The sequence below is a fragment of the Trachinotus anak genome, unplaced genomic scaffold, assembly GCF_046630095.1.
Source record: "Trachinotus anak isolate AG129_WGS33_773 ecotype Australia unplaced genomic scaffold, CSIRO_AGI_Tana_v1 ptg000025l, whole genome shotgun sequence".
Taxonomy (NCBI): Eukaryota; Metazoa; Chordata; class Actinopteri; order Carangiformes; family Carangidae; genus Trachinotus; species Trachinotus anak.
In genome coordinates this window covers 8,665,368-8,689,963 of record NW_027273876.1, presented here as the reverse complement: position 1 = coordinate 8,689,963, position 24,596 = coordinate 8,665,368, and the positions used below count along the sequence as shown (strand labels likewise).

General features: G+C 38.0%; 1 protein-coding gene across 12 annotated transcripts in view; it reads right to left on the bottom strand.

Annotated features, from left to right (window-relative positions):
• Window positions 1–24,596, bottom strand: part of LOC139608757 (calcium-activated potassium channel subunit alpha-1a) — an 85,976-nt gene that overhangs the window by 28,871 nt on the left and 32,509 nt on the right. For 11 of the 12 annotated variants that reach the window (XM_071462805.1, XM_071462806.1, XM_071462808.1 and 8 more), the window contains exons 3-16: window positions 22,912–22,973; window positions 17,005–17,098; window positions 16,807–16,918; window positions 10,989–11,064; window positions 9,841–9,916; window positions 9,536–9,706; window positions 7,492–7,583; window positions 3,998–4,108; window positions 3,749–3,854; window positions 3,569–3,651; window positions 1,721–1,790; window positions 1,477–1,632; window positions 1,124–1,233; window positions 317–385 (exon numbers count right to left, since the gene is read on the bottom strand). In XM_071462805.1, coding sequence (XP_071318906.1) covers window positions 317–385; window positions 1,124–1,233; window positions 1,477–1,632; window positions 1,721–1,790; window positions 3,569–3,651; window positions 3,749–3,854; window positions 3,998–4,108; window positions 7,492–7,583; window positions 9,536–9,706; window positions 9,841–9,916; window positions 10,989–11,064; window positions 16,807–16,918; window positions 17,005–17,098; window positions 22,912–22,973 — 1,388 coding nt within the window. Of the gene's footprint in view, window positions 1–316; window positions 386–1,123; window positions 1,234–1,476; window positions 1,633–1,720; window positions 1,791–3,568; window positions 3,652–3,748; window positions 3,855–3,997; window positions 4,109–7,314; window positions 7,407–7,491; window positions 7,584–9,535; window positions 9,707–9,840; window positions 9,917–10,988; window positions 11,065–16,806; window positions 16,919–17,004; window positions 17,099–22,911; window positions 22,974–24,596 lie in introns of all 12 variants that reach the window. The other variant, XM_071462814.1, reaches the window with a different exon arrangement.

Here is a 24,596-nt window from a genome sequence, read left to right as displayed (position 1 = left end):
GACACTTCAAATCGTACAAAATGAGCATCAGTGCTTCAAAGAAACTACTAAAACAAAGCTTCAGCTGTGTCAAACCAACTGCCACCTCCTCCATTAATTTGTCAGGATATAATCAGAAAGCCCTGTGATGTCTGTGAACAAACCAATTTAGACACTAATTTTGCACAATTTGTAAAGTGCCTTGTGTTTGCAGTCAAACAGAGAAGCTGATTCAAAGTAGCTTCATTACCGACAGCAAACACACCTGTGTATGAAAGTTTTTGCATCTATGAATTTTAATGACTCCCAACAATCCACTGTGATCACATTCACTTACCTGCTTTCCCTTTGATCAGACTTGTACTCTATAGCTATCAGTAGTAGCTTCAGCTTCACATAACAGAGTCTGCAAAAGATAGTTACAATATAATTAGACCTCATTTACACTGAATTTCATAATTTTCAGAATATCGTTTAAGGTACTTTGAGGTCTGATTCCCATTTTTGAGGCTAAACACCTGTTTTTCCTGCGTGATGTACTTCTTTTTAATCATCATACCTACCATACCTGCCAAATTATTACAATTATTATCATGTGACTTTGGATGTTGTTTCTGAGAGGGCCATCTCTTAAGATAACAAAAATATTTAACCTGCTATCCCAAGAAAATTAGGTAGTTACTCCAACATAATAATTATCATCTGGTCTTGTGATGAATAAAATAATGAAAGAAAACCAAAAAAAAAAAAAAAAAACTGCAACTACGGTGCTTCACAAGTTACATAGACCCTTTTAGTTCTGACTCTTACTTTAAAAATTCTAAGTTACTAAAAAGATCCAAATATGCAGACATGCACATCCTGTAAAACATGAAGAGGTGCTGGACTAATGAAACTGTGAGAAATAAAAAGAAAAGTCCTGACACTGTGCAATTTAATGAGATAACCAAAAGACATAAGAGGGCTACAGTGTGCAGACCTTCAATTTTCTTTCTCAAGATACTGAAAAGACCTAAATACTGCAAGGCTTAAATGTCTTCCATCCAGGAAACACAAAACAAAAAGTAGCAGAGAAGTAAACAAAAGAGAAAACCACAAAGGACATCTCTTAATTTTAAAAAAGCAGATGTATCAGTGTACTTACTCGCAAATTACAGGGAAGGACAAGCCCACAAAGGCACTCGACAGGTACTCGGTGTACATCTCATTAGCTACTCCCTCTAGGTAATACTTCTGCCATGTGTCCTCCTCAATCTGTGACAAAGATTGGAAGAAAAAAGACGGACAAGCCTGTACCATTGCAAAAATACTGGAAACAGGAAAAGTTTTGCATGTTTAATGTATTTTTTTATTTTTTATTTATTATAATTCACCTTGATCCACTGACCAGATGCTATATATATGGGCCTAATCTGGATCTATTCAGACTATTTCTATGACCAACTTTACTGAACATAATCTAGTGAGCACAGACGGATGAATCTTAGCGGTAGCTACCTTGATGAATGACCGCATGGAGAAAAGGTTGGCTAGCATGGTGGAGAGGCCCTGAGCCAGGCAGCTCTGGGCGATGAAGCCGAGCTTCAGCTCCGCAAGGCAAATGGCATCATCTCCCTCCTTCCAGTTCCAGCTTGGGATGTTCAAAAGATGGGCCTGAGGGAGGGAAAAACAAAATGTTAGGTTATATGGCTGCTTTACAGAACTACAATCTGTAAACACTAAAATAACTGAGTATACCAACCTTATTGTGGTACTGCAACATCTGAGTGATTATTCTGATCTTCGGGTGGTAGTTTTTGATAGATATAACCCTGATGCAGGACAAAAGGGACATAACAAACTCAGAACACTTTTTCCCTTTCCAGTGTCCCTGTCTACTTTTCCTGGGCACATTTATGTCTTTCATAAACATGCAAACTCACACCTCCAAAAAAAGCATTCTCAAACTAAACAATTTACAGTTTGGCAGCTGGCAGTTTACATTTATGCCCAGGGATTTAAGATTGTTTAAAACAGTTTGTTGTATCTCTTAATGTACGAAAAATGTTTGCTGTAACACATCCATGTTCTTTCTCTCAGCTCTTGATAATTTTCCAAAAGGGAAAAGGGAGTTCATGCTGAGAGTCTGTCTGCTTGCAGTGAGAGCCAGCTCCGACACGCTAGCTTACACTCCTGATCTGAGTCCCGGCCAGGAGGTGATACCAAACACTAGCATCCACTTTCTGAGGTAACAGCATTTGGTGTCACTTTATACTAAATATCTCAGCCTATTGCATCTGTACAAATAGCTGCCAGACGTCCAAGAGGAATTTATCAACCAGTATTTTTTTTGTACATTTTACATCCTGAATAATTTGCATTTTTAAAGATTCCCAATTATTAACACAAGATAAGGCAGTAGAGTTTGACGTACAACAAAAATCCAACAAGACATCAACTGAAAATATGAAATAAATCTTTGATGTTCGAAACATTCCTCTGAGATTCTGCTCCATGTTGACATGATTGAATCACATCATTTGTGCAGATTTGTCAGCTGCACATCCATGCTGTGAAGCGTCTGTTCTACCACATCCTGAAGGTGTTCTACTAAATACAGATCTGGTGACTGGGGAGGCCACTGAGGTACACTGCACTCATCATCGTGTGCATGAAACCAGTTCAAGACGACTTTTGCTTTGTGACATTGTGCATTATGATGCTGGAAGTGGCCATTAGGAGATGGTAACATAAACTTAATGGCCATAAAGGGATGCTCACGGTCAGCAACAATGCTCGGATAGGCTGTGGTGTTTTGATTGGTATTAAGGGGCCAAGAAAACATTCCCCACACCATTACACCACCACCACCATCAGCCCGGACTGTCGACACAAGGCAGGTTGGGTTCATGGATTCATGCTGTTGACGACAGAATCTTTACCGGAGCTTTTCTGTCAGCTCCAACCAGTCTGGCCATTCTCCTCTGACCTCTATCAACAGCAGGGTGTTTCCACCCGTACAGCTGCTGCTCACTGGGTGTTTGTTTTTGGCACCATTCTGAGTAAAAATTTTAGGGACGGTCTGTCACCAACAATCTTTCCTTTTTTTGTCCTCCAATGTTTGATGTGAACGTAACTCAAGCTCCTGACCTCCTGCACTGCACTGTTGCCACATGATTGGCTGATTGGATGACTAATATAATATATTTCAAAGTTTATACGTCAATGTAAAGCACCTATGAAATCTGATGATTAATTTCTCAACTTTTACTTTACTTTCACTAGAAATCACAATTAAGGTTCTGTGTCTATGAAAACGGTAAGTAATTAAAAATTCAATTTGTTGTAGTTAATTTAATTCTTTTATCAACTGTTGTTTCTGTGATTATTTCCACCCTCAAAATGTACAGTCAGTTCTGAGAGGTTTTCTACTCCCCCATATTAACCTCCTGAAAAAACCTGAAACCTTATTGTTTTGCCAGTTTGCAATTTGCAAATATAATTGAACATAATTGCCCATGGTGTAAAAGGCAAACCAAATACACAAACAAACAAAAAAAAAAGAAGAAGAACGAGAGAAAATCCTCTTGGAGAAACTGCTTTGGTTTACCTCATGATGTTGGATGCATCCTCAGCATCAGGGTCAGCACAGTATTTGTTGGCTAAGATCAAACAGGCATCAGCTGATTCAATCTGAAAACAAAATCACAGACAAAAAACACACTAAATAATCCAAATCTATGTCAGACATTAAATTAAAGACAATGAGACAGTATTATCTGTGAGTTACTTTGACTCTGGCCAGGTCGTGTGGGTTCAGGACAGACCCTTGGTAAAACTCCACCTGGGTGAAGTGGCGCTTGAACAAGGCTTCCAGCTCAAGATTAGGGGAAATACTGAGAGAAAAAGGGAGAAAGTCTTAAATCTGATGAGAAACACTATTTCTAACCTGCTGAGCAGATGACTGTTTTATCTTGAGCAATGAAATTTGCTTGTCTTTTCAGGGTCACAAGTGAGAAAAAAAATGTTTTGTACTTACTTATGGAGAAAAACAATTTCTACATTGACATCATCCCTGTCCTTGTGTAGGAAGTCTTTTAGAAAGTTGGACACACTCTCAAGTGTTATATGACCACAGACCACGATGTGCCTAGAAAACGAGGTGCAGAACAATAATGAAACTAAAATGCAGCTGAGACACAAGTTAACAACAAAACGCACACAAACACAAAACGTTGTTTCATCTTTATCTTTGTCCTAGAATCAAAATGATGAGAGGGATGTAATGGGAATGAAAGGTTATCAGTACTGCTGTATTCAGGTGATTGATTCGAAATCTGTGTGGGGAAAAAAATAATTGAAAGTATGTTACAGGAGGGATGTTTGATGTTCCAGCTGTGACAAATGAGGACTGAATGAGTGGGTCAGAGAGCACTGTGGATTTTAGTATCAGATTATAAAGGATCAGAGTTTACTTAGATGGAGATTATGAAATCAGCACAGTGTGTCTCCATTCCCACATATCACAGATGCTTTATATAAGGAACCCAGGTTAGATTTATTGCTATCTGTCTTTTTATACCTTTATTTTTAAACTATTTAGAAAAAGATTTGAGATGTTTACTCGGAAGTCTGGAAGAACGGCTACGTAAGAAGAACCGCAGCTGGAAATCTCACAGTACTGCAGTGTTTCTTCATGCCTTTAATCTAAAATAAATGCATCAGAATCATTGTTATTTTACACCACTTATTCTGCTAATTTGCAAATTAACACAGTTAAGAGAATGTTACATCTATGACAGTTATGATAGTAATGGAAACAAGTAAGGAAAGCAAGAAGAAGACAGAAGAAAATAGAAAAAATAAATGAAGCTAATAATTCTGCATAGTAGACATTAGAAATAAATATACTTCAATATTTAAATTTTATACAGGGATAAGAACTGCATCCACAGATTTTCTACATTTCTCAAAGCTGTTGGTCAAATGTTGCTACTATATGAGCTCTTGAAAGCTACTGTGTCGGCCACATTTTGTGAGTAATTCTAACAAGCCAATACAAAAACTCAAACAAGCTGACCATTTGCTTCAGCTCCTGTGTCTCGTGTAAATAAATACGATTGTTTAAGAATATTAATTTAATCAAGAATTTTTTAAAGAGACAAAATAAAAAAAAATCTTATAAAATATTTTAAGACAAGAAAAACTTTAATGGCTCTGATTGTGAGCTTTCTACAAAACTGACCAACAACAGAAGCAAAGATTTGGTTTAAGAACATTTCCCAAACCAAGTCTGACTTCACAACTGAGTGAAAGACCACATGTAACAAAAGCATGCTACAATAAGCCATATTTTGTTTAGAGGCATCCAGAATCTCACTATCTTTAGAAACAGCTGCAGAGCTTGGGACATGAGTTCACATGTCACTGACACGTGAACTTGTTAAAGGAATAGTTTCACATTTTGGGAAATACACTTATTTGCCTTCTTGACGAGAAGATCAACGTCACTCTCATGTCTGTCCATTAAGTATGGAGCTTTATTGTTATCCATACACAAAAAGAATGGTAAAAATGTCAAGTTTTAGTGTTATGATATAACTTTATATTTAACACACAGACAAATTGATCTTCTCATCTAACTTTTGGCAAGAAAGAGAAAAGGGTGTGTCCCAAAGTGTCAAACTATTCTTTTAAAATATTCTTTTTTTTTAGTCCTGAGGGTGTAGGTCAGACTGAAGATAAAGGCCAGGAATGTTCATAAGCAAAGCGTGGAAAGCAAAGCATAGCAGAGCAAAAAAAAAAAAAAAAAAAGTTTTTCTAGCACAGAAAAACTGAAAATTGAAAGAAATCAAGATGAAGCAAGCGATGACAGAACTGGATGTATGAGTCTGGAACTTTCTTCGATTTTAAACTCAGGTAAATTTATTATTTATCAGTCTAGAACACCATGTCTTTAAGTTATAATTATTTTATGTATATTATTACATAATTAATTAACCATGATATGACTTAATTATTACTCTTAATTACACTGATTCAGCTCTGTCCTTGGTGTATTGATCATGATAAATAGTTTAATCATTGTTCTGTGACATAGTAACTATAGACAGAACTGTATAGTATAGTGTTTTTCTTTGATTACATATGTGCTTTATTTATTTTATGTTATTTTTGCAATTTTTATTATACACAATTTTAAGTGTTGCATGGGTGCAAGGAGAGATTGGTAAAGAAAATAAGACTGTAAATGAGTGGAAATACTTGATTTACAAACACAAAATAGACACAAATGCACATTGACAATACGCAGTGTAATTACAAGTAAGACACGACAAAACATGTAGGATTTTCTCTCAGTGGATCACGGTAAGATGAAGATCGTAAAACAGTGACACCTGTCCTTGCTATCTTTTTTGTCCTGGAATAAAGCTTTAATAAAACCTGGGTTTGTCCATGCCCTTTAGTTTTGACCTACAGTAACCCCACACTATAACCTTGTGGCACTCTAATTTTAGTCCTTTCACAACAGTTCTTTGGAAAGCGTCTACTGTAAGCTGAGCTACAACACTGATGACGATAAGGCATGACGAACATAATGGGGAGGAATTGTTGTGGTCATGGCCATGGATAACTCTGCTTTCAGATTTAAACCATGTAACAGGACAGTTTAATCCTTCTGCACACAGATCAGGGAGGGCAGGAGAATTTATATCACAGTGAGAAAATCCTACATGTGGCATGACAATAATACATCTATATGACTACACTGCAAAAATGTTTCTTATCAAGGGATTTTTGTCTATTTTTGAGCTCTAAAAATCCTATTTAATAAAAACAAGTGAAAAAAATCAGACATTTTAAAATGTCCCCAGTATGAATTTTGCATTACTCTTCTTCAAGATGCTGACAATCATTTCTGGAAATATTTGAGACAAATTATTGAAAACAAGTCAAAATAATCTAAATGCACTGGCAGATTTTTTCACTGTTTTCATAAATAAAACTTTCTGAACTCAATAATGGACAAAAACCACTTGCAGAGATATTTTACGGAGGTATTTTTGCAGTGGAAAAGCAAACACTGGTTCATGACAAGCAGTGACGACAGCTTGCACACATACAGTAAAAGCAGCAGCAATACAGTAAAAACAACTCTACACATTAATCATGGCCAAGTTCTTCAGTCACAGTGTGACTTTAGTGCTAATTGAGATCATTACATCTCAAATGACAGTTTCATGACGTGTATTTAAACAAAAAATCTGAGTATGTCACCTCTTTATGAGAGGGCCACTTGAGTCACACAAAACCACACCATTAAAAGGTTGCTGTTTTTCCATTTGTTTGACTTACTTTCTGCCTCTGGTCGAGTTATAACTCCCTCCATATTTCTTCCGATTAAGGATGAGAGCAGCAATTTCTGGCACGTAGCGAGCAAACATGGCCTACATGCATGAAAAAGAAAAAGAAAAGGGCATGCAGAGAAGGTTCTACTGCGGTGGAGGCAGTAGAGCCTCCTTGAATACTTACTTTCTCCCATTAACCGCACTATAGGAACCACCATATTTCTTGCGGTTTCCTATTAACTCTATGATTTCAGGGACGTAGCTCGCAAACATGGCCTAAGGAGAAGATAGAAGACAGAAGAAGAGACTAAAAAAAAGATAAGCAAAGAAGAGCAGGTCCTCTATTTTTGCTTTTAAGAAATCCGTAAAGTCTGAAAGAGGAACACTACTGTATGTGCAGGAGTAGTATTAATATTTATTTGTGAACAGGAAAAAGGAGAAAGAAAATAAGAAAGTTGCCATTCATTCAGATTAGTCATTATTGGCTGAATGTGGCCTGAAGTTAAATCACAGTTACATTCAAAATACTGAGAAAAAGTGTGAGAATGAAAAAGGAAATTATAAGGCCAATATTTACGGATACTGGAAGAATAAAGGAGAAAAATGACAGCTGATGAGTGGTATGTCGATCTGTGACAGAAAATAAAAAGTAAAAATCAAGAAAAAGCCTTATGTGCCATGTTTCGCCCAACAAACACACGTCAGGTTGATTTAGATAGCAGAGCTAAATGGATGGCAAACATTAACCGTGAAACTACACTGCTGCACAACGGCTTGAAGAACTCTGCAGACTATTATTCAAAGGTTCAGCGTGGGGACTTTGATTGATAAGGTCACAATTACGAGTGAAAAGGGACAGTTTTACTACAGTTAAACGTTCTTTTAGATTAAGATTCAGAATTAAACTTTAAATGTAACATTTACTGTAACATCAACAATGACAGCTGCTACACATCTGAAAATGTAGATATTTTCTCTATTTTCACACTAACTGCTGCTGTTTAGAGCAAAAGGTGCAAGTATCCTGCTTTGGTTCATTTATAGGCTATTACATCAAACCTGAGATACCCATTATGAAAATAAACTAATCTAGAAAAAAGTGTAAGGTGTACTATAAATACTTTTGCAGTTGATCTGTACAAATAAAATACTGAGTTCACAGGGGATCTTTAACCTCTTAGCATCAAGGTTTTAAAAAAATCACCTTCTTCTATTCTGTCTGGCAGTATCTCACACACACACACACACATATATATATAGTGGATCGTAGACTCCGTGTTAGTCCATCAGAGGGGAATATATTCTTTTCATAGTCATTTCCCCATATTCAGTCTGACATATTTGGTATCTGTGGAAACTTTGGGTTCTCCCCTAGAATTTAAAATCATATTGTGGGAGTTTGAACAATGTTTGGCTGCACATCAGGACTTTATACTCACTCTCTGTGGTTAAGTCTTCACTTCTGTCCTTTTGGTCAAAGTTATTCTTCATTATTCTACTATGCATTTTTATCATTTGTTTTTTTATCATCAAAAAGATTGTGGGTGACACTGCAGCTTTCCAAAGAGATAGAAAACTCACTTTTATACTCAGCTCTTTTACCATATGGAACCATGTTGTTAAATCCACTTCTGAATAATGCTTTATGATCCAGTTAACAGTGTCCTCTCAGTGAGACTAACTTCTTTATCAGGTAACTTTCAGGAATCATGTTTTCTATATGTTATCACTTTATCATTCTATAAAATGTGTCTGTTTTATTCTTCAAAATGCCTGAGTATTTGTGCAGAAAGTGAGATAGTAATGTTGCTTAATCCATAATGCTAGGCTGTAATAAATCATCCTTGATATCATTGTGTTTGTTGGAAAAGAGGGAGGGGAGGCAGGAGGGTGGAGCCACCTGAAACCGCAGTACTTACTTTACAGTTAATAACAGATGCAAAAATTCTCAAATATAGTCTACATGTCATTTGAAATTAATATGTAACAAAACAAATCTTCAGCATTATACCTGAATAAATGCTGCATTATTGTAGACAACTCCTACAATTCATGACATGCAACATACTGTGGTGAAGCGGTGAGCCACAAAAACACCTCAGTGTAAACAACAGGTGAAGAGCGTCCTGAGTTGACAGCATCCTGGCGTTTGTTAACACCTGGCGGAGTGTGATGATTGGTTGCATGGAGGATTTTAAGCAGGAATAAGTAATGAGAGGGATTTTTACCAAACCACCAAGGATGAAGAAGACCATAAACAGGCGGCCCAGGGTGGTTTTTGCATAAACGTCTCCATAGCCAACAGTGGACATAGTAACCATGAGTAAGTAGACACATTCCCAGTAAGAGAGTGCCTGGGAATTTTGGAAGTTTTCCCAAGGATCCCCTGAGTTTTCCACCTGGAACAGAAGTTGGGATTTACACAACACACAGGTGTAAAGGATTTTTATCTTTTTCCACAACGCAATAAAAACTACATATTTGCTTTATGAGCATACTTTCACCTTAACTTAACTGGCTCACATTAACTTACCAAATGAATGAAGCCTGCTGCAGTTAGCCATGTGCTTATGAAAATTGAACACAGGTTCACCAGCTTTATAGAGTTGCTATTTAAAAAAAAGAGCAAGACAACAATGTTTGAATTATTATTATTATTATTACATTGACATCAGAAAAATACATAGTTGTTAAAACCAGTCATTAAACTGGAAGATACATGTTCTGAAATGTATTTTTTTCCTTTATTTATGTTCTAAAATGTATTATACACATTCCATATTGAGTTTTTGTCATAATGAAAGACTAAGCAGGGCTCTACATTGTGAGCAACTGATTAAATTATAAATAGAAATCAATCTGATCAACTCAGTGTGAACACGATTCAACAGAAATACCGTAACATGCAACACAGAATGAAGTCCTCAAAACTGCTGCATCTACTTTCACATATTCTCCCTAATTATGGAATTACAGTTCATGCTTTGTTTGTATTGTTGTGGGTTGTTATAAAGAGGCACATATGGCTCTATTTGAATATTATCACAAATTTGCAATTCTTGTATATTTCTACAACTCTTTCTCAGCACTTGATATAAAAGATAACACAAGAGCAAATGTCCTCCTCCATATGTATTTAGTATTTTTATATGTGTGCTTATTAATACAGTACATGTCTTGAACCTGCTTGAACCCCTGTCCTCTCCTCCTTTGTGTGTTCTGTCTTTACCTTCATCTGAGTGAACGGGCAAGGAGATTATTCTAAAGCATTTTGTTGCACTATAAGCTCTTCCTGACATCTGCGCAAAAAGATTTAATTTGAAGCAGCGGACACAGGACACAGTAAGCTGTGTTTTTTCATGACTCCCATCATACAGTACAGTGCACCCTGGGCGCCAAATACAGCATATTACAGTACTGCCTGCAGTACTGAGTAATAAACTTTAAACTTGCAATTTTATGTACACCTCATAAAATTTATGTGCTCACGCTGTAATTAATTTTGCATCAAGCAAAAACACAGCAAATAAAGCACAGTCTTTTCCTTTAGAGTTAAACTGTGCCGTGTTTATGCTCCTGTCAACAAAATGAGTCACTGCACATGCACAATTTCACACTGCAACAAACATTACAAACATTGTGCCACACACACAAAGTGAGATCAAATATCTATACACTTACCTTGTCTTTAGTATATTCAAAAACTGTAAAATTTCTGAGAACTGTATCAACCTTAAGGCCCTTAAAAACCTCAAGCCTGTGAGGGGGAAAAAAAAGACCATAAAGAAATTACCACACATGAAAAATTCAGACAACATCAATAACATTCGACTGTGGTTTAACAAGAACATCATACCTTTCATACTCTCATCCATGTTTATCAGCTTCATTGGATTCATATTAATAAAAAAAAATAAACTCCGACTGACCAAGCCGTAATGAGCACTTGCTGTATCATAAAAGAAACATTTTGGAATATGTGGGGGAAAAAATGAAAAGAAGGTCTACATCCCAGATATCTCTTCATCAACTCATAACACTCTGTTTTAATCTAGGGAGCCTCGCAGAGCACTGGCATCTACCTGATACATGTTTCATTTCTGCTGGATAAAACTCTGAACGTGGAAGAGATGAAAACCTGGATTAGAGTAAAGACAGGTGGACGCCGTCACGACAAATTGAATGAGTAAACAGACGTGACGTCAAATCCTACATTTGAGGGTATTTATGGGAAGAAAAAAAAATGGAGTCTGTTGCCAAGCGTTCAAGGACGGCATAACGCTGACAAAATCAGCAGTTACAACATGAGCCTGAGCTGCTGTACATGATTACTAACTGAGTGTATCATACCATCATTTCAGCTACATATATATTTAAACGCAACCTGATTATAACAGGTTCACTGCTATTTCTGTCCAAAAACCTCAGATAAGCAACACATAAATCACTATCTCCTACAGAAGCATCAGATAAAGTAAAACATGTTTCATCATTGTGCATTGCAGTAAACTACCTGCTAAAAGGAACCTCCCACCTGAGTTTAAAAGCCAAATGATTCATAGATCCAGCTCATTTTGAAAAGAGGCTATATCCACTGCAGTGTTGGTGCTGCATAAACAATTAAAAGCCGCCTGAGCCAAGACTGAGCAATCAACTCAAATCCATCTCCACATGCATTCATCGGGCAGATGAATTTCCCTGCTGGAATAGATTTGTGCGAGCGCCAAATGACACAAATCAAAGATGTTACAGGCACCCATTCAGCTAAAAACAGTATATAAATAAATAATCTTTTGTAATATGACGTGGACCGTTGTGTCCCTCGCCAACGCTCGTTTTTCATTTCAAGTGAGTGTTTGCCAGATGGGGAGCATAATACAGAGAAAATCCTGAACGTGAACCTGCTCCAGCTGACACATAGAGTCCAAAGAGTTTTGGACACGCCAGGCTTCAGCTTTAGTGGAGATTTCCCCTTCGTTCCCACGTCCTGCAGGTCTTACCCCAGTAGGAGATTACATGGAAGCATGCACCGAAGCTGTAGCAGATGCTGTCCTGGTCCTCTTTGTCGACGACCTGCCCGTGGCCCATCCTGACCCTGTAGCCCTTCTGGAAGAGCTCCCCAGTCGATTTCTTGCGCCTTCTTGTGTTCAAAATTGTCTGAGAGTGTGTGCCTCCATCGGCCCCCCTGTACACTAACATCTTGGTGGGAATCATGCCTGGAAATTACTCGCACAGGTTTCCAGTGTTAAGTTCAAAATCTGCTTCACATTCCCCTCTTCACTATTCTGCTGCATCCACGTTGCCACATGTCATGTAGAAAAACTGTGATCCTCCTCCTCCAAGAAAAAAAAAAAAATGAAAAAAAAAAAAAATCAGGTGCTTTCATGGCATTTGCACCCAACAGGTTGGTGACAGACAAAGCTCTTTTTTGAAGAAGCATTTTCATCTGATTCACCTCAGACCTTCATGGTATCCTCGCGGCGATCAGGCGCGTTCAGCGAGCTTAAAGCAAACCCTTTTCCCATCAGGATATTAGAGTGTAAGCTCCTTTAGGATTCATCCAGAGAAAGGAAGAGGCCAGGCAGCGAGCTTGTCCATCAGCTGGCTTCACAATGTAACCTACATCTCATCCCTATAACCCTGCAACTGCCCTTCAACTGCTCTTGCCAAACCAAATTTCATTCTCTAAGCTTTGGCAAGAACAGTGTGTATCTTCGTCTCATGTTTATAGCGGACAACAAGTCATAAGAACGACCAGCAAAGCTGTGTATGTAAAAATGAGAAGCTTTGGCAGTGTGGCATTGTGTTGTTCTGTGGATTTAGTGATTCTGCAATAATCCTTAAATTAATCACAGCTGATGTAATAACTGCTATTGTAGTTGACGTTAAAACGAAATGCGCAGCATGACAAATGTCACTGCAAAGAGAAAAAAAAAACAAAAACACAGCGGCTGACGGAGCTCTAAATCTGCAGTGTCCATTTAATCTGAAATGTGAATTAACCCTATAATGCCAAATGCATCAAATTTGATACAAGCATTTCTGAGACCTATTGCACCACCTTATGGTAAAAACTTCACTCAAAACCCTCTTGTATCCAATCTGATACTTGTCTTCCAACCCCTGGTGGATACCTTTATCACTACAACAATATAAACACAGTACATGGGACAATCCAAGTTGGCCACCTTCAGATAGTTCCCAACTCACTGGATCAAGGTAAAGAAAATTGCGATTTTTACAATTTTCTTTAAAATTTTTAGTAATATTCTAACATGAACACTTAATCTGTTGAAGCAAGTTATAATTACATAATTTTTTGCATTTTAGTATGTAGTAAAATCGTGTATAAAATTTGGAAAAACCTATATGCAAATAATTTTTAGTAATTTTTTTTTTCCAAATTTTGTGAAAGGGCAAAATAAAGGTTCCAGATTCAAGAAATCAGAATTTTCTGTCCATTATTTCTGGGGTCAGGCATTACAGGGTCAAAACTTGAAATATGTCACTTCTAGTGTCAGCAATATACCTCATACATTGTACATCATTCCCATACAAACAATGCAGGGTATATACATATATGTTCTTTAGAGAGGTAGTTTCAGAAGGTTTCCATTAAAAGTGAAGCACTGTCAACTTGCAATTTCCTGTCAGTTTAGTTGAGAAAAGTATGAAATAATCTTGTGTCACAGAATGTCAAAGCTGACACGTAGCTCTAAATTCATATGAAGGTTTGTGGTAATGCCTATGTAATTTTGCATTAATTATACACACTAAACTCAATGAACCATCTCATAACGCTGCCTCACGTTTTCCTTTGTCAAGTAACACTATTCAGTAAAATTCCTAGAAAATTATAAGAAAATGACACACCTCTAAGATAAAGCAATATTCCATGAATCATCCTGCAGCACTTCACATTTAACGTGCCACACCATGGGGAGTACTGACACCCCAGTTAGGAACCACTTTGCTTTTCAGGACATTTTGTTTCAGTGGACAGTTTAATACTAAAAGCTTCTTTCTGTTTTACTCTGGAGGGAAAAGCTGCAAAATGTGCCAGCCAACGAAGCATTATCTTAAGAGTAATGTTCTGTTTACCTCATAATAGCTGAAAGACTTGCACTGGATAAATGTGCTGCTTATGTGGCTGTTTGTATTTCACACATGTAGCAGGTCAGAATTTCAGCTTCTAAATTCAGGAGTTGCGATAAAAACAGCTCTTGTGTTCAGTGGCCGCTGCATGTCGATTCCCCGTGAGGCCGTGTCGTGCTCATCACTGCACGTTTGAGAGAGTATCAGCACATACTGTGTGTGTATTTGTGTCAAAATGTTCAGACAGCAGGATTGGCAGATTTAGCAGTTTGGCTGAGTGCCGTGTGAAATATTGAGTGTTGATCAGAAGAGGGAGTTTGACAGCTGCAGGCAGACGCTGCTGAGCTGGTTATGACCTCATCACCTGTTTAACCTCAGTTTAACTAAACACTAAATTAATCCACCACCACCAAATGCTATTATTACAATTATGTCTGAAATTCACCAAAGGCATTCTGACAGTGTGACAGTGAGCCAACATGAAGAATACCCAGGACCTGAAACTGAAGCAGCTAAATGGAATTCAGCCATTAGTCATTTGATTATAGAAAGCACTCTCCATATTGATATGAAAATGATTTAAACCTATATTCAGTCTACAAACTATGTGCACGAAAGACTGTATATGTGCTGTGCTCTCTCAGCGTCAGCGTGTGACAGTACGTGTGTTGTGGATTCTGTGAAATACAGTAAATAAAGGAAGAACTCCACAGTTCAAATGAGCAGTGCGAGTCATGCATGGCTGAGCAGATACCAAAGAGAGCAACACCTACACCTACACACGCAGAACAACAGGATGGTCAAGCAACAACAGAATCGCATTACTGCACAAGAAGGGAAACCAAAACAATGATTAGCACTAAAACTGATGCCAAGATTTAAAAAAAGCTCTAACAGATTACTTCTAAAATAACTGATGGGTGGGTAGATACTCCATCCTCTGTTATATCTGTGACAACAAAACCTAAAGCCAGCTGAATTTATACTGTAGTTATCCTCATAGATATTGTCCAGTTTTGTTCATTCATATGTAGGTTAAAGACGCACTACTAAAGACCGTTTTAATTATGGAACTGTCCACCTTTGTAAACTTGTTTGTGTAAATTTATTTAACTGTTAACAGAGCATTGCATATTCTACACCAACCTACACTGTACAAATAAAACAACTAATATTTTCTACAAATATGTCATATCTGTATTAGAAAAATTAGCTCTCAGATGGAGCGATAGCCAGCATATTATACAAAAAAAAAAAATTCTTTGCCCCAAAATAACAGACAACCACAGTAATGAAATGGCCAGACATTAAGTATTGTTTCTTGCAATAAGAATAAGGATAAAAAATGTGACCAACAGTGATATGGACTGCCAGCAATGCTCTGTTATGTCCACTAGATGGCACCAGCAACCACTGCTTCCGTCTACTGTTTTCACACCATCAGTCACAGTGCTTCAGCCCAGGGAAAATACACAGGCACATTACGCAACTGTACTTATCAAGCTGTCATTTTGGCTCTGAAGTAGAGAGTATTCATTGCTGAAAGAGGTGCTGGTGTTGGCTACACGGCAAGTTCCTTCTTCAGCTGACAGGAGAAGCAAAAAGCAGCTATAAAAATGTGTAATGCGGCAAAAAAGATCCCCTTTAATCCTCTAATTCCTCACAGACCTCTCCGAGTGATGAGCTTCACACATTTAGCAGATTGACTTCTATTCTAGCGCTCAAGCTCCCAACAAAGCCTATTACCTATTTTTTTTTTTTTTTTTTTTTTTTATCAATTTGTGTACTTCTGTACAGCGCATGATTTCATTTGAGTGTTACTGCTGGAGAGCTCCAGTGGAGAGGTGAAGGGCATGCACAATGCCCACTGCCCACAACACATGGCCAAAGACAGGGTATCCATAGAACAATACATTTCCATTCAAACCAACTTTCAAAAATGCCTGTTTAAATGGCACACCCTTGACAGCCATACAATATTTGATAGTGCTGTCATGCAAACAAGCATTAGTTTGAGGAGTAAAGCTCATAAAGCTTTTGAGTCATCATGCTTTTCCGTTTTCATGCTGTGCTGTTAGCAGAGATTTCAATCTGATGCACTGATTCCACAGTAATCGTGAGGATCATTCGAACTTTTCATGCATGACATGCAATCTCCCAAAATAAAGTTTATTTCATGACAAAATTATCAAACTTATATGGCTCATATTGGAGGTGTGCCCAAAATACCAACAAGTTCCCCTTTTGCAGCTTTAGTGACGTGCTGAGATTATGAGGCGTGTTCACCGCCAACAGTTACACACAGTAAATCCACTGGGTGGCACCACGGGCTGCTGGGAAATAAAAGCTAATAGAATGCTTGGGTTAGTTAATCAGCCTGTGTGAGCAATGTGAGCATCCTTACCGAGCCAGCTCCTGTTCAGGTACACAGACACAAACACCGGAGGAACCGTGAAGAAGTCCACCACGGAGTTCACCTCCAGCCAGAACCACAGCTTGTCATTGGCAGCAATAAACTGTAGGAATTAAGGGCTGAAGATGAGATCTGCAGCCCTCAGGGACGCAGGCAGGAGTGCAAATCAACAACTTCAGTTTTACTTACACGGAGGCCGAAGTACAGCAGGAAAAACACGTTGAACGCCATGTCGATCTGCAGCGTGAAGTCTTTGTAGAAGTTCTGACAGGACTCAATAGGGCTATTAGAGACAGAAACAAAGTATGTTAATGTCCAAGGGCAAGAACTGACAGTAAAGTGAGGAAGGTTTTGGTAATAATCAATATTTAACAGTATTTCATAAAATATAAAGCATAAAAGATGCATTCTTCTTTTCCTGAAAATGCATTTCCGAGATTCCGAAAAGAACAGGAACATAAGTTTTCAAAAAAAGTGCAATAGTTGATATTTTCCAATGGTTTTTCTGTTGAGAAAGGACATGCATTTATTGTCACACAAGCAATAACTTGTTGAGATACCTGATTAACCCTTAAATAACTGCAAAACAATCTGCCTGAGGAATATGTCGTTTTCCAAAGTGCATTAATACATAATGAAAACGGAGCTGTTTTCCTTTTAGGCCTGCATTTCCCATCTCATAGACAACATTTCAGTTCCATATTAAGTCAAACATGATGGAAATGCAGAGCCAAGGCAGTAGTTTAAGGGTTAAATGCATGCAGGGTTCATGTCCACTTTCATGAAATCAGGCAGCCAAAGCAAATGCTAGCAATGTAGTGAAGTCTCACCCTCAAAAAGCTTGTATCTGGCACTAAGAATTCAAATAAAGAGAAATAGTTAACCATGTAAATGTGAATGTAATAGGTTAGTTTGATTGTTTATTAGAATTAAAGACCTGGAAGTTAAAAAAAAAAAAAAAAATCCTTTCAAAATATCATCCCCACCTGAAATGAAAACACAGGTTTACTGTACATTCAAAACTTAACAAGGTGCTGGAGAAAGGAGTTAATTATGTTAGTGTTCAGCTGTGATGTGGAATAGATGCTCGATTAATAAATCATTTGCAGGAATTAAAATACAACACAAGATTTTTATAATGGAAATAGTGACAGGTTAATTGTGTTAGTGCTGAAACGATTAGTCAGTGGATCAATTAGTTGTTTGACATAAAACTGTACTACAATATTTGATATTGAATAAGTGGTTTATTAAACCAAAATATTTTCTGCAATCCTGATTAACAGGATAGGAAAGCAGAAAAAAATATTTCTGAAACTGTATTTGGTTTCATAATTTTGTGTTACAGAACTGTATTTTGACTTTTGGATTTTGTTTCTTTTTGCTCTGCTTTTCACAAGATGAAAAGGTTTGGGATCCACTGCCGTATAAAGCACAGGTTACTGTGAATCATGCAGATTTTTATTCCTTATGTACAGTCCCTACTCCTCTGCAGCATGTTAGTGCCAAGCAGGTCACTCTCACATAGTTAGTTTGTTTTCATGCTTCTGTGTTCATCTTCTACCTGCAGGATCCCTACGCTCACATTCACCAGCTTCACTAATGCACACCACACCACTCAGCAGCTACAATCCCCCCTGTGCTGTTTAATACCACTTGGATTAAAGCAAATTGCTTTTGTTATGTAAAAAAAAAAAAAAAAATTGAATAAACTCCCTTTGATAAAATACTGTCCTTCTGAGTTCATGAGGTGACATTAAAATACCTCAGGGATTATTTTGAAGCGATCTGATGCACAGCAGTGACTCAGTTGATCTTCTGGTTGATGATCAAGAGGTTGGTGCCGTGATGAGGCAGACAGCTTCACATATCCTGAGTCTAATCGAGGAAGTATTTATAGAAATCCTCCCCAGCAGACAGTATATTACTCGCTAGGTTATTATTTTAACCATTGAGTGTAAACTGGACTTGCCATTGCAATTGGGTGTTGAAAGATAATCATCTTTCTGTAAAAGATAGCCAGAAAACAGGTCCTTAAGTTTATGACTTAATGAAATGAACATCTCTGGAGTCCCTAACCTTAACCCTGTTCACTGGTGAATACACTGATCATGCTTTATTTTAAGAAACATAACACTATTTATACATCATATAGAGATCATATAAAATCACTGGCGTGAGGATTTCACACAGTATCTCAGTTAAATAGAACTTTTTCTTTTAAAGGAAACTTTCTATATGTGAATTATTAATATTTTCAGTATGTAAATACTGTGTCTGTATTATAGTTTTATTTCTCACATTCTTCTGCTGTATTTGTATGTACTGTACAAATAGTAAACAATATTCTTTCAGTCTTTCCTATGGCTGAAGATTTGTATTTTGGGTCCCTGGTCGTGTTAAATCAAAAAAAATTGAAATTTATAGATGAGTTTGTGCTGAAAAAAAAAGGATAGCATGTGTGTGGGGTGAGGACAGTTTGGAAGGTGCTAAACAATAATCAACATCAGCAAAATAATGAACAAGAATGTACCTGGAATCCAGAGGGCTAACTTTTTGCTTCCTCCAAACACTACGATACATATCTGGTTCATAGGAAGAAGGAAACTATAAGTCTGAAAAGGACCTTGTTCATGCTTTTGGAAAGATATTTAAGTAAAAACCCTCAGCTGATAATATAAGGGGAATTGGTTGATGTTTAGCGTTGTATTTTTGTTTGCTTCTCTACTATTTAACGTAATATGTACATTACATTAAATTGTTACATTCAGTTTTCTTGCATCTGCGTAATTTTGTTTTTCTCAAAACTTGCAACAAGATCATTGAAAAAGATATAACCAGTCTTCTTTTTGGCACCTGTAAAAATAGCCAGAGCCTGTTGGATAGTTTCTGTCCTTATTCACGGTAATGACACGACAGCCTGGCAAATCCCTGTCATGGCAGGGTGACAGACCATATAGCAGAGACAGACCTGCAGTGCTAAATAATTGAGTTCCAGTATGCATGGTGTGGAAGAGGTCTAAGCCTGTTATGGATCACAAACCCTCCATGTCCATAGTAGCTCTGGTCTCTCTTCCTCATTCAATTCAGGCTCACATCAAACAGGATTGACCCGTTCGCATGTCGAAAGCCTTACTCTTAATGGGAGTGCACGTGATTCAAGTATAACCTTGAACAAGTCCTGAACAAAAGCTGAATCCACTGAGTGTGAAAGATCACTTCAACTGGGTATCATTCAAGAATGTCTGATACAGGTCCCACTACGACATGGGCTCTTGCCCTTAGTCTTTTTGATACCTTCATTTGAGGAATATTACATTATTCCAAAAAAAATTCACTTCAAAGGTTCACTAATCAATATTTTTTACATTAGGCTAACAACTGATCAAATGACTGTAAGTGATGCAGAAGGGGTTGCTCTAGTTTAAGTGGCAAACCCAGAAATTATTATCACACAAATTAAAAGTTCCGCAGTTTTCAAGCCTCTTTTAGCTCATGCTTTCAACCACAAAACTGCTCTTTTAAAAAAAAAGGCAGACAGACATAGCAGCTAGCTAATGACAGTGTAGCATCTAGCAGCGAAATGACAGATATTTTGCCTCAGGAGTAGGTGGAGAACGAAACAAAGCTAAAAGGACAGTGAATATCAGATCAGATGGACAGAAACGTGACTCTGCTCCTGCCGCGCATGTAAATAGGCATCTGTGATAATAGGTCAATGTTTTGTTTTACAGATTGCTGTGCTGCCCCCAGCTGGCCCAAATCAGTTAATAATGTGGAGCATTTAGCGGCTAAAGAGCCAGATGTTTCCCTCAGTGGCTCGTACAGACCAAGAGCGAAGCTAAATGACAGTGAACATTGGGCTTTAACTCACCAGCTGGCCAGATATATGACTCTAAATGATTGATAATGTGGCTCCATAAAAGCTTTCACCATTTTAGCCTGACAGGTGATGATATGTCAATGCTGTGTTCACAAACCATTTCATTGATCTCTATGTGGCCAGAAAAGTCACTTATTGCCGGTTTAAGACAATTACAATATATGCCAACTGTGTGTGTCTTAGCTTGTTATGGAGTTTTTCTGCCCACTAGTGGTCAAAGGAGTCAGTAAATGAATCTTTATCATTAATAAATATTTGATTAAAGATTAAACAAGATATAATTAAACAAGAGTAAGAGTCTCACTGAATATTTGGCATCAGCTTTCAATACTCTGTGAGTATTGACACAATTCGTTCTACTCACTGTTCAAGTTAGACACCCAACTCTGCTTCACCACTGATGAAACAAGGAGCAGTGCGGTGCCCTCAATATTCATCTTGACTTACGACTGACAGAATGGAAACAGTGGGTGCAAAGTAAGGAACAGCTAAAGCTTCACGAAGCAGAACTTTCTCAGGACCTGACTGGCATCATCATCTTTGTGCAGCTTGTAGTTTCAGCTCTTCTCTGTGAATGCAAATTGGTCTGCTGTGTTGTCTTTCTCACTGTGTTGCTTCCAGCCAGGTCAGCCTGTCCATCATAGAACAGCCTCGGCAGCCCCACAGGACTAATTACAGGCAGGGCTGTATCTGTTACAGTCTGCTACCACTTAGAAGCATGCAAGAGAGCAGCTAACTGGCTGCTCTTTGGCTTTAAGTACTGATGTTTGTTGGGTTGACAGGTAGTGAAAAACTACTGTCTGAATAATAGATAGAAAGACCTGGAAAAGACTGAATAAAAACTGGGACAAAGGGCTTTGTTAGATGAATATGAAAATAAGACATGGAACAGGTGCTGCGGCATCGTTCCTCATTGCGTATTTAACAATACCCTTTCATATGTGTGAAAAGGTTAAAGAGGGAGGTCAAAGGTCACCCTTCATCAGGTGAAAAGGTATCGGGCGCCGCTACAAGCAAGTTCTGAGAACCGGAGGCCACAGATGGCATTGGTAGGGATGTAACTCTACCTGAGCTTGTCCAGATAATGAAATGAGATCATGCTCGCAAGCCACATCAGAGCAAGCCGAGCCCTCAGCTGAATGCAGTCTTATGAAATAACAAATAACCTGAATGCCTGCCACCAGGACCATGAGCCAGATTACATGAGTTTATAGCCCATTTTCTCATCTCTGCCTTAACATTACTCCCAGCGGGCAGTCTCTTTGGGGCTTGATAAAAGCTTTTATCCTGGCGTATTTTGCCCTACATCTTAATGGCACATCCTGTCCAAACACCACCAGGCTGCAGTAACAGTATACTGTCACACATGAAGCTAAAAGGGTCTTCCGCTTCCTGTAGTTTGATGAGCGATGGTGATTTGTTTTGAGCAGGAACTTTGGTCTTTCCTGCTTGTTTGAGAGCCTGATCCTTTCATTACGGAGTTTAAGCAAATTTCATCTGTGAGGAAGCCCAGAGCAGTTTACCTGGAAGGGGACTGGATAAAAGTGTCAGCTAAATGAGTACATGTAAATGTAAATAGAACCAACACGTACGTCTTCTCAAATACCATATACTGCACCATAAAGAGCATAAAGCACTCAGTGTTATTAAGGCTCGGCTATATGAGGATTTATGAGAGTGTGCTGTTGTGGCCAGTTAATGGCTGAGGTTTCTGAGGCTAATCCAAATCATATATGTCTGAAATAGATGCAATTTTTGAGTGATCCATTATAAAATCTTTATCCCTTAGGGAAACATCCTTTTAGCAGCAAGATTTGAGTGATTTCAACTGCAATAACATGAACAGCATAATTAGTATATTTCTATATTTTCTCTGAGAGAAAACTTTATTACTTTGTATTTTTTAATAATGAGCTCAGAGCTTGAGGACTCAGAGGACAGGGACAGCAGGACCTGAAACAGACTCAAGGATCTCATTTTCATCCATCCATCTTCAGACCTGTCTTGGTTAATTCAGTTGCTACGAGGCTTCATTCCCGCGATGGCAGTGTTAAAGTTTACACAACCGCATTTCAAGACTAGAACTGATCTTATGGTCAAATGAGACATTTCAGCCTGAGAGCAACGTTTTCACACTGAACTCTGAGAAATGAGAAAGGTAGTACTAGTAGTAGCAGTAGCCTTTCAAATAATAATAAGAAAGAAATACTTACTCAGAGGAATCTATGAAGTATATTACAAGGGCTCCAATGCTGAGAGCAAATACGAGAACCACCTGTAAAAAAAATAATAATAAACTGGTCAGAGCTACAGCGACAGTAGATGTTTAATCTTCAGATGAAGTATTTGTGGGATATGTAAAAACTTTTGAAACCAAGTTACAGAACATTAAAGACAACAAACAAAACAAAAATAAAACAAATGGATCAAGGTGAAATCATATAAAACAATTAATTATACAATTATTACATTAAATATCTTAGCACAAAACAAGACATTGGAAGACAGCTGAAGAGGTCATCTCGTTTATAGACAATCAACAGATACATTGATAATGACAATAAATGTTAGTTGCATCTCTTGATCTTTTGTTCTTTAACTGATAAAGGTCTGGTTTTTTTTTTCAGGAGCGTAAACTATTAGACAACCTCAAACATAGAGTGAATAGAAAAGCAAAGGCAATGAAATAACAGTCATGTGTTTTCAGGTGTGGAAGTAATGAAGATTGGAAGACCCTAATAAATCTCATTATCTGGTTATAATTGTGTTATATAAACCAAAAAGAAAAGTCACAGTTTGGAACAGCAGTGTCACAAACAGACTCTTCAGTTACTGTATGTCTGACAGTGTAAATAAATACACAAGAGCTCGGCTCATCATGTAAATTGGCAGCGGAAGAGTGGGCAAGGTGACAGAATCCTTTCACAGACACAAACACAGACACAAACAAGGAAGGATACGGCTGAGCCCGAAGCTTCAGCGGCCACAGCGGAGCAGCATGATAATAAAAACCAGGGCATCACTTTTACTCTGTCACTCTGCCTTTCTACAGCGGGGGAGATGCTGGAGTAAGACGACAGACTTTCAGAGCAGACTGGGAGGCAGGTGGCAGGGTAATAAACATGAGATGGAGGGGTGTTAGCGAACAAAGCAAGAGTCGTCAGGTGACAGCTCTGACACTGATAGAGTTTAGGTGAAACTTAATCACTGTCTCTAATGACACAGGAAATCAGACTAAACTGTAAATAAAAATAGTTAAAGGAGGAATAAAACCGGCAACAATCAGCCTAGATCTAGATATTTAGATGAGTGACTGCTCCTTCATTTCAGCAAACGCTACACGCAGGAAACAACCTGTGTTCTCACCTGACACAACACTACTGTCACTGAGAATCACACAGTAAAATTCAAAAGAGCTGACTGTCACGTTGTGTTTGTCAAACCAGAGAAGAAGGTGGAAGATTATCACAAATGGAGGGCAGAGGACCAAATCTCTGTTACCTAACTAGAGCATACTTTTCACAAAGTAGGCTAAAGAGCAACTAAGCCACAACACATTTCATGAGTTTATACATTTCACATTTTGCACTGCAGCTGTTACAAAACATGTTTTCTGCCATTTGGGTTACGAAAGCCCTAGATTTTTAAGTCTTTAAACTTAATGGTAATTGTACAGTATCATCAATTGATACTTAAAAGCAGCAGCTCGTTGCAAAATGTGCGTCCTAATTTTCTGCTTTAAAAGCCAGTGCTAATGTAGACGAGGGCTCGACCCAGAGAGACACAGATATGAACAGAAAGGTTTTTGCCAGACAGCAGAACAAATGTTTTACATCCTGAAATACACTACTGGGTTATCTGCGACCCTACCTGCCTACCCTTTCATCTATTTAGAAAT